This window comes from Choristoneura fumiferana, chromosome 30 (genome assembly GCF_025370935.1).
Source record: "Choristoneura fumiferana chromosome 30, NRCan_CFum_1, whole genome shotgun sequence".
NCBI classification, from domain to species: Eukaryota; Metazoa; Arthropoda; class Insecta; order Lepidoptera; family Tortricidae; genus Choristoneura; species Choristoneura fumiferana.
In genome coordinates this window covers 5,070,682-5,081,199 of record NC_133501.1, presented here as the reverse complement: position 1 = coordinate 5,081,199, position 10,518 = coordinate 5,070,682, and the positions used below count along the sequence as shown (strand labels likewise).

Sequence of the window (10,518 nt, the reverse complement as noted above, 5' to 3'; positions counted from 1 at the left end):
TTATTTGAGATATAATAATGTTTCTCAAACATGACATGAAATATTGACGTTGTGTTACTTACAAATAATAGGCTGCGAGAAGTACCTATCGCGCTGCAGGCGCTGTGACTCGCCTGCCTGCGCGCGGTCACTCTAGCGGCCTGCAAAGAGATTTCATACAACCTTGCAGGCCGCTGGCCGGCAATGCGACCGTCTTTTGTTTCAAAGCGCGCTCTGCGACACGCACGCGGCCCACGCCCGCAGCCGCCCGCCGCCAGCAGCCACACAACACCGCGACCAGACTTGCGTCCCGCCAGCTTCATTTCTTGTTTTTTATTTATTTTATTTCATGTAATGTTTGAGAAAAGCACTATACAAGCCTCGGCCGGAACCTGGGGTTGCCGGCCTCGCATCCCTATTCTATCTGCTTTTTATCCCTGTCTATATCTGCTTGGCCGGCAACCCCCTACTTCCCGGCCTCTACAGTAATGTACTATTACACCTGACCGTTATCTTGTTTTTGTTGTATAATAATCATACGTACGCTCTCCTACGTATTAATTGTTATCAGATCAATTAATCAAAATTATATGTTTAATCACTCGAAAAAAAATGTTAGCGTTGACCGCCAGCGTGTTACTTTTAGCTGCTGCTGCAGGTATTTTTTACTGTATTATCTACAAGGTTAATTTTAATATTGAAAATCTCAGATACCCCAACTTTTACTTGTTAGTGTATTGTATTTATTTTCCTAATACGTTATTTGACTAATACTTTATTTAATTTATAAATTAGATCAGACAGAGAAAGACATGTTTGCATGTGACTACACACGCACGCAGCGCCATACCTATTGCTTAGATAAAAGCGTTTTAGAAAGAGACATATTTACAAGGTGTTAATAAAGTAACTAAAAATCTCAGCCACCTCAAAAATATTTTTTATTTTTTAGTTGATAGCATTTATTTTCGAATACCTTGATTATTTAATAAAATATTCGTGTGTTTTGCTAAGTCAGTAATTCTACTTAATTTATACTTAACTCTATTTTGTATTTGTCAAAATAGTATGCCACCTCGCTAAAATATTTAATTGGTGCCTGTTGCAGTCGTAACTTTTAGACTGGGCACAATAAAAAAGGGATTTAAAAACACAAACACGACCTGGGCCCAATGAGGGCTATCGCGTATGAATTCCCCGCTAGAGGCGCTAGTGTAGCGTGAGGTCTCCGAAATGTCAAATCTCACAGTTTTTGGGTGAGCTACGCGGGTTTATTTATAATTAGAATAATTTTGCGAATATTTTGCATTACCTGAAATTAATTATGGCAATTATGTTTTACAGGGCAATGAATGTCTGTGTTTTAAGACAGTTTTGTCTTTCGGAAACTTTTGTCCTCACTTTTTTTCCAAACAAAACGGGACTACGCAACACTGTGGGTATCTAAATAAAAACACCGCTAAATCACTAATTAAATTGGCGTATTTTAAATTTGTACCTAACTTTTAAACATAAACTTTTAAAACGAAAGAGTACAAACAAATCAACATAGGCTTAATTTACTCAAACGTTTATGATGAGATTTGGTATGAATGGAATAAATAGAATAGAAAATATTTATTTTTGAACAATTTATCAATTTTTAAACAAGTTCCTATCAAATGAATATATAACTTTCAAGTTGACAGACACGTCTATTATGGTATTATTGTTTTATGACATGCAAACGATTATCAGCTTTAGGGTGGTAGACCACATATTTGGCTGATGGTACCATCCGTGCCGGTCACTTCATTTCTATCATCATCATACCAGCCGCAGGATGTCCACTGTTGGGCATAGGCCTCCACCTCTACTCGTGGTCTCCATTCGAGAACTTTTCGACCCCAACGACCACTCCTTCCAACACTTCTTCTTCTTCTTCTTCGTACTATATACCCTGCCCATTGCCACTTCACTCAGCTAATTCGCTTCGGTGACCTTTCTTCTACGCATCTCTTCATTTCTAATTAAATCCCGTTGAGAACAAACATCATCATCATCAATATCTAATTCCAGCTCTCCCCACCAATGACCTGGTAATCAGCAAGCTTGGTGGCGACCGGTACCAGTACATGCGTGCTGGCAACGGAGTACTGCACCTGGTAGACACCTGGTTGAAGGTCAGCGACCTGAACGCGGCGGCCCGGTACGCGCCGGACACGCAGAACGTGTATCATTTGTTTACCAGGTCTGTTATTAACCGGGTATTACTAAGCCCCTGTTTTAGGTGCATTTTTACCCCTAGCAAAGTGGGGTGTTATAGTTATACCTATAAGTGGCAGCAGCATCACGGATGAGCCGATTTCGGTGTGGTTCTTCTAATGAGTGAAAATGAGTTGCGGTCGCTTTTGGTTACGAGTATGTTTGATAAAAATCGGTTCAGCCGTTTTTGAGAACTTTAAAATTGAGCCCTGTATTTAATGAAATTGCCTCTGCGCTTGCGTCGCTCAGTTTACCCGTCTATTTCTAAATTATTCCAAAATTTCAATTCAAGCTAGGGATAAGGCACCAGAGTAGGAGAGGAGATTAATGCGGGGGGTTAGTGGACTGTGTCTGTCCATAGACGCGGAGATAGATAGCGGAGCGAAGCGAGAAGTTAATGCGGACCGGAGTTGCGGAGGCGCACGGCTAGATAGCAGTGCGGAGCCAGAATGTAATGTGAAAGGGAGTTGTGGAACTATTTCTCCATTCGCGCGTTTTCCCGCGTCCCTGCTCGCGCAGAGGGCCTACTCTGAAGTTCGAAAATCGAAGTTCGTATCGTACCGTCCCTCTCGCTCTCGTATTGAATAGTATAAGTGTCAGAGGGACCGCACGACACGAACTTCGAGTTTTAGATGAGTTTCGTAGTAGCCCTGCTGTTTCTCATTGATTGACCCATATACACATCATGTGGGAGGTGGGGCATTATAATATATTGTGAACCCTGTAGGTAAGCTCTAATCTACAGTAAATTGCACCACCTGCTAAAATGTATTCCTTATTTCTGTCCATTGTAAAGGTTGCCTGGGTAAGAGATCGCTCTGAAGCGATAAGGCCGCCTATTGCTTACCTTAGAAAATCTCTATGTATATACTTGTGTTCTCTGTACTGTTTACTGTATTGGTGTGCAATAAAGAGTTATTGTATTGTATTGTATTGTATTGTAAATCGAAATGTAAATTTCTGTCTCTCTCAGAAGACATAGTATTTTTTTCTACTCGCATTGTGTTATCGCAACTTTGCACTGCAAATGTCAAATTGCGGGAATTAAAAAAAACTTTAATCATTCTATTTTATTTAAAATTTTTGTTCAATCGACTTTATAGATTAATTAAAATATGTTTATATAAACAATATTATTGAATAATGAATACTTACATAACGGACAATAAATGAATTTTACAGTTATTATTGAATTGTAATATTTATATTATTCTAAGGTTGTAATTAGGTAGTGAAAAAAAAACCTTTCAAAATAGCGGGATTTGTTTTGCTTTTGCACGTAGTTCTTGAAAATTTAAAGAAATAAAAGAGTTAATCACTATTTAAACGACTTTTTATCTGTGAGAATGTGTGACATTTTGGTGAATTAAATGACGCAGAAATGATGACGCCGCCAGAAATAAAACAGGCGGCAATGGAAGTGAGCAGCAATTTGCTACCTTTAAAATCGAAAAATTCATTCATTATCCGTTATGTGAGTATTCATTATATATTATATATTAATTTTTATGTTTGAGCTCGTAGAAAAAGTAATGTATGCAACTATTCATAATCAGCCATTGAGACACTCATGCATATTAAACTCGCATTCGTGTCTCAATGGCCCTTATTATGATACATCATCATCATCATCATCCCAGCCTATATACGTCCCACTGCTAGGCACAGGCCTCCTCTCAGAACAAGAGGGCTTGGGCCATAGTTCCCACGCGGGCCCAGTGCGGATTGGGAACTTCGCACGACCATTGAATCGCTTCGCAGGTTTGTGCAGGTTTCCTCACGATGTTTTTCCTTCACCGCAAAGCTCGTGGTAAATTTCAAATGTAATTCCGCACATGAATTTCGAAAAACTCAGAGGTGCGAGCCGGGGTTCGAACCCACGACCCTCTGCTTGAGAGGCGATAGGTCAAACCACTAGGCCACCACGGCTTACTACTATGATACAGTTGCAGAAAAAACTATTTTTTTACCCAGGGCAAACCCAACGGTATCCCAACCGATCCTGATCGGCGCCAATGGCGTCCTTGGCTCCAGCAACTTCAACCCCTCCCGAAGAACCATCATGATTCTCCATGGCTGGATCGATAACGTCTTGGGTGATGTCACGACAGTACTTATACCAGGTAAGTTTCTCATTTTTACCCGACTGCGCGATGCATTGTGTTTTTCGAGCGTATGTATGTATGAATGTCTATTTCTTTGATCCTCTCTGCAGGCTAAACTGCTGGACGGATTTTAATTACGTATCATTGGATTCGCCATAACTACCGGAGTGATATAGGGTATAATAATATTTTTATATGGCGTCCGTGAAAAAAAATGGTGGGGTAATTATAAAAAAATATTGTATCAAAATTGGCCGTCCATTTTCATTACAAACCGATAATTATTAGATAATATACAATGAGTAAGGAGTAAAAAAGAGAAAGAGATAATACATGAATTTTAACCGGGATTGCGGTTGGTCGGTACCCCCGAGTTGGAAAACAGTATTAAATACTCGTGCTGCGTCATCGGTTGGTGTGAACGTGCCTTTACGGAGCGATGTTGTTAGTGTTGTGTGCTACCCTACATTAGACATTGATAATAAAAATGACGATAAAAATGCGGGTAGTTGTGCGCCGGTGTTAGTTTCGTCGGACAGTCGCGCGAGCAGAGCGGTGGCGCGTAGTGTGCGTGTTGCGGCAGCCGCCGAGTCGCGTGCTCCTGAGAGGAAGGGCTACGAAATAGCCCGAAACATGTCGAGCTAAACTCGGTTTAAGACGTGAGTTATCCGTTACAATATCATTTAATAGAAAGAGATAATCTAGCCTCAAATGTATTCCGCAGCATTCCTGGAAGCTGAAGACGTCAACGTCATCGCGGTGGACTGGAGTGCTGGTGCCAGCACCATCAACTACGCGGCAGCCGTCGTAAACACTGTCACGTCAGGTATATCTCTTGAAGAAAGAGAAGAAAGAAAGAATGAAAATAATTTATTTATAACAGTAGTACCTAACACATACACAAGTAAGAAAAAAATACATACCTAGTCGTCGTTATAAAAAGGTCCCGGCTCAGCATATTGCTTGTTTTCCGCCGGGGAAAGTCACACAAAACAGACACAATACCATAGCCATGATAACGTGGGCAATACAACCAAGTAATGTTTTTAGGGTAATATACACACACACACACACACACACGCACGCACGCACGCACGCACGCACGCACGCACGCACACACAAACAATGTAGGTAGAAGATCATCGTTCATCCACCATTACCTCTCATATTTCGTTTTCTAGTTTTTTTTACCGTAGCTACATTGCCAAACCTACTAGGCACTGGCAAAAATTGTCCTCCAAGGGACAGAGCCAATTTGAAAAAAATGTAGGCAGAAGTTTGAGAAGGATGCCTTTTCACCAGAGATGGGTGTGGAAGCTAGGTACGAAACTATGTTACTATTTATAATGCTAAGCTATGGCTATGTAGCCGTTCGAGAAACATGCGTTTAAAAGATGCGTAGGTCAAGTTCTGCGATGTAGCGCCAGGGGGCACGGGGAGCGGCAGTGCGGTGAGGGGGGCACTTGCATGGCACGCATCTAGAATCTGTTCATTTGTACCAACATCTTTGATAGTGTGCAGTGTCGGTAACAAAAAGTGTACACTCGGTCAGCACCTTCTTCGATTGATGTTGCAAGGAACTACAACAAAAAATATTTAAAAGTAAAAAAAATAAAAAATGTTTATTGCCAAAAAACTTAAAATAAATAAAAGAAAAATACCGTAGTTTGCTAAAGGTTTGACAATGGGTGCCAGTCTCAGCCGCGCGCGCGTGTGTGCGTGTGCGTGTGCGTGTGCGCGCGCGTGTGTGTGTGTGTGTGTGTGTGTGTGTGCATGTGAGTGTGTGTGAGGTTATTTTGTTTTTCGAGCAAATGGTTCCGAACTAGTTTTTTAAATCTTAACAGTGGCATAGGTATTCTAAGTGGTGGTGGGAGATCATTCCAAATACTGGCAGCAAATTTAAACCGTCCTCTAAAAAAATTCTGTTGCTTATGTTTCTAGGAGAAGCTGTAGCTCGCTTCATAAACTGGCTGAACCAGTCGACGGGCTCCACTCCTGCGCAGTTCCACATCGCAGGGCACAGCCTGGGCGGCCACCAGTCTGGCATCATCGGCCGAAACGTCAACGGAAACATTGCCTGCTTGAGAGGCGATAGGTCAAACCACTAGGCCACCACGGCTTTTTTTATATACCACTCTAAAACGCCACAATTAACTAATTGTCACTTGCTTCCACAGGTTTTTAGCACACACACACAAACATCACGCCTGTATTCCCAAATGGGGTAGGCAGAGCACACGAAACGTTACCGCTTCGGAGCCACTTTTAGCAATTTTTTAGCAACTCGCTATAACTTCATTTCTTTTCGAAAATACAAACTGAGACATGGATGCACAGAAAAAGCAGAAAAAGAGACCAGCACTGGGAATCGAGCCCAGGTCCTCAGCAATCCGTGCTGCGTGCTATAACCCCTACACCACTGCTTATTTCTACTATGCTACTTAAGCAGCAGCACTAGCTACATCTATGTTTCGTCGAAAGACATCACACTCTTTCGGAACTAACCGCTCACCCAGACAAGAGATGTCGCTACTAAGCAATCAAATTATGATTGTTTTTTTGAAAATAAGCAACCTGAGATATGTATGAAAAATTCGTGTCTAGATTCCTGTCCAGCAGTGGTGTAGGGGTTATAGCACGCAGCACGGATTGCTGAGGACCTGGGTTCGATTCCCAGTGCTGGTCTCTATTTCTGGTTTTTCTGTGCATCCATGTCTCAGTTTGTATTTTCGATATGGTTTCACGGGATACCCGTAAAAGTAACAAATTTGGAGTTGGAATAAAAAATACAAAAAGACTCCAAAAACCAATCATTCATTTCTTTTGTTTTTATAAGCTTTACTTTTAGTTTCACCACTCCACTGTCTGTGGGACCGCAGATCGGAAAACGCATTCTTGTACATCCACCAACGAGATGGACGGATGACCTGGTTAAAGCCGCGGGTTCACGGTGGATGCAGGCAGCTTCCAACCGAAGCAACTGGTTTATGGGGGAGGCCTATGTCCAACAGTGGACGTCTTACGGCTGATATTATAATAATAATGAGTATCTTCATCATTTGTCAGATTAACTTGAAATTTGACATCCGGAAACCAGAACTTTTAGGATTCAGTACTCCTTTTTCTGCGTCTTTGTCTTAATGATTATAATTTTTATGTAGCCTGGGTTGTTGTCCCACTGCTGGGCAAAGGCCTCCCGCCATGTCCCTATACTTCTCCCAACCCAAAGCAGCCTGAGGCCAGGCCCGAAATAAATCCAGATCATCCCGCCATCTCCGTCTGACGTACCCAGCCGTCGCCATCCGTCGTGTGGCACCCTCTCTGTAGCTAGCCCACCGTATTGGATGCATTCAGCTGATGTGGCCGGTCCAACCGTTCAATTCGCAGTAAATAGAAATTAAAAAAAGAAAACATCCTTGATGTATTTCTCAGCTCTGGACCCCGCTCTTCCTGGCTGGATCACCAACGACAACAAGTTCCGCGCAAACGACGGCGCCTACACCGAGGTCATCCACACCAACGCTGGTCTTCTGGGGTACATCACCAACTTGGGGCATACCGACTTTTACCCCAACGGAGGCATCAACATGCCTGGGTGCAACTCACAGCAATGCGATCATGACAGGTGAGTCTTTTCTATTAGTTATTTGATTAATGCAGCGTAGTCACAGTATAAAAAATTGTGCATAGTTTAAAAAAAAAAAAGTAAATGACAGGCAACTGCCCGGCAACATTATTCAATACATCGGTACTACGCGCTAAACAGGTAATATGTGCTAATATTTTTTGTCAGGCAGGAGGTTGCATGCAACCCTACAAAGTGTCTGGCAAAGAAGGAAGTGATTTCTAATATAATTCAAGTTAAAGTTAAAATCATTTATTCAGTAGGTAAATACGTAGCAATTGGCACTCTTACACGTCATTTTTTTAAACTACTAGCGCTTTCGGAAAGACCATCATTGCCAAGAAGAATGCGCCGCAAAAAACTTGGCAGAAAGCCATTTTTTTTCAAAATAAAATACTTAAAAAAACAGTATAAAATTAAAAAAAAATACAAAAAAAAATAATATACAGGGATCTATGGGGTCCCTTTGTTACAAAACTAAACACTAACTATATCTACGTTCAGTGGAAGTGTAGAATGCTACCACCGTCATAAATAAAAAAAAAATATGAACAATTTGATTCTAATGTCGTGTAACACTTAATTCAAATGTCATCTGTTTATTGCTGTCAAAGTTTAACGTTGTTTGCGCGTGGTATTTTAAAGTGTTATTTTGTGTTTTTGTACGTTAAAATGCCGAAGATTATACGTAGCCTTGGAAGGAAAATAATTCACAATGTATAAAAGTATAATAATAGTTATGTCATAGAAAAAAGTCTGAGGGATAAGAAAATATTCCTTTAAATAACATCATCGACACCGTTGCCAATATTATGACTAATAAGTGTAAAGAATGTTGCAATATAAAACGCAGAAGTGCTGCCCTCGCTTCAGGTTTTACTTAAATAGATAAAGGCGTATTTTTCATACAAATCCCGACATCAAGCTTCAGTCAAGTTCTTTAACCACTCTTGTTCTGGTCTTCCAGATGCTTCTATTACCTCGCCGAGTCGCTGAGGACCGGTGGCTTCACCGGGACCCGCTGTGCCACTTACGCTGGAGCCATGACTGGCAACTGTGTGCTCTGGGGTAATCTTCAGATGGGTGGACTAAGGCCAAAAACGGGGTAGGTTTTTGGGTTTGGGTAGGTTTTTGTTTTCTGGACTGCTACTATAATATAGTGAGCGGCTAAAATCTGGCCCTCTGTATGCAGTAACAGGTTTGTATGCTAAGTGGGTCAAATTTTGTCCCGCTTAGCATACATACCTTTTTTTTTTACCACGAGCTTTGCTTTGAACATCGTGAGAAAACCTTCACAAATCCCAATCCGCACTGGGCCCGCGTGGGAACTACGGCCTAAGCCCTTTTGTTCTGGGGAGGCCTGTGCCCAGCAGTGGGACGTATATAGGCTGGGATGGATGGATGAATGTATTGTAAGTACACGTTTTGCAGGTGGTAGGAACTTGTGCAAGGTCCGCCCGGATTGCTACCACCATCTTGCTCGCTAATCCTTCCGTGAAGCAGCAGTGCTTGCACTGTTGTGTTTCGGCGTGGAGAGTAAGACAGCCGGTGAAATAACTAGCACTTGAGGTAACCCATCTTAGGCCTCTAGGTTGGCAACGCATCTGCAATACCCCTGGTCTTGCAGATGTTTATGGGCGGTGGTGATCTCTTACCATCAGGAGATCCACTTGCTCGTTTTCCATCCAGTCAAATAAAAATAAAAATAAAAAAAACGTATGGGTAAGTGTCAAATTACATAAAGTTTAAAAATATTAATTGGAAAAATCATCATTATCATCATAACTCCAGCCTATATTAATGACAGCCAATGGAATGCCTTACACGCCACGGTCATCTATATGTCGGCGGCCGATCGTAAAACCGCCAGATGACGAATTTCCTAGGCATATCTTGAAATGGCGCCATTTCATGATATGCCTAACAGTTGCCCAGGCACATGACGATGTGCCTGAGAAACAACACGGCGGATCGATTAGAGTAACGCATTCATCGATATTCCTAGCTCTATACCGGGCACATCGTGATATGCCGAAAAAAAAGAAAAATGTAGGTACGATGAGCGAAGCGAGGAGTGGTTGGTATGAATTGTGACCACAACGCACGAGCGTGCCGTGGCAGCGGCCGGCGAAGTGCCAGAACCGATATGGCGGCGTTTCATGATACGCCTAGGAATTTCATGATCTGCCTAAACGTCACTAGGCAAATAGTTAAACAGTGAGTTTTGAACGATATGGTGGATGTCCCTTAGCCAATTCATGAAATGGCGCCATTTTACGATATGCCAAGGAATTTCGTGATCTGGCGGATTTTACGATCGGCCGCCGACATATACATGACTAACATTCAACTCTAAATTAATCCTTCTGCAATGGAATTAAACATCAAGTTGATTTGTCGCTGGTTTTTCTGTGGCGTACAGAGCACGTCACTTGGTTTGTTTTGTGGTGGTGAAGAGGTTAAGATACGGGACGCTAGAAACTAAATCATGTTTAATTTTCAGATCAACGGGCATTTACTATCTGCAAACCAACGCGGCCCCGCCCTTCTCCAGAGGTTAAAGTT

The 10,518-nt window shown here is 41.9% G+C and overlaps 1 protein-coding gene across 1 annotated transcript; it reads left to right on the top strand.

The window, feature by feature from the left end:
* The first annotated feature begins 575 nt into the window (after window positions 1-575).
* On the top strand, window positions 576-10,514 carry LOC141444548 (pancreatic triacylglycerol lipase-like). Its single transcript, XM_074110116.1, has 8 exons — window positions 576-637; window positions 2,038-2,209; window positions 4,198-4,346; window positions 5,053-5,154; window positions 6,270-6,416; window positions 7,761-7,953; window positions 8,921-9,058; window positions 10,457-10,514. The coding sequence occupies exons 1-8, from the start codon at window positions 592-594 to the stop codon at window positions 10,512-10,514; spliced, it is 1,005 nt and encodes a 334-aa protein (XP_073966217.1). The 5' UTR covers window positions 576-591.
* Window positions 10,515-10,518: the final 4 nt, after the last annotated feature.

What these genes read in the sequence shown, in the direction of transcription:
- LOC141444548 (XM_074110116.1), top strand. Translation starts at nt 592, where the DNA reads ATGTTAGCGTTGACCGCCAGCGTGTTACTTTTAGCTGCTGCTGCAG. An exon ending in CACGACAGTACTTATACCAG is followed by an intron (nt 4,347 to 5,052) that starts GTAAGTTTCTCA and finishes TGTATTCCGCAG; the next exon opens with CATTCCTGGAAGCTGAAGAC. An exon ending in GGACTAAGGCCAAAAACGGG is followed by an intron (nt 9,059 to 10,456) that starts GTAGGTTTTTGG and finishes TTTAATTTTCAG; the next exon opens with ATCAACGGGCATTTACTATC.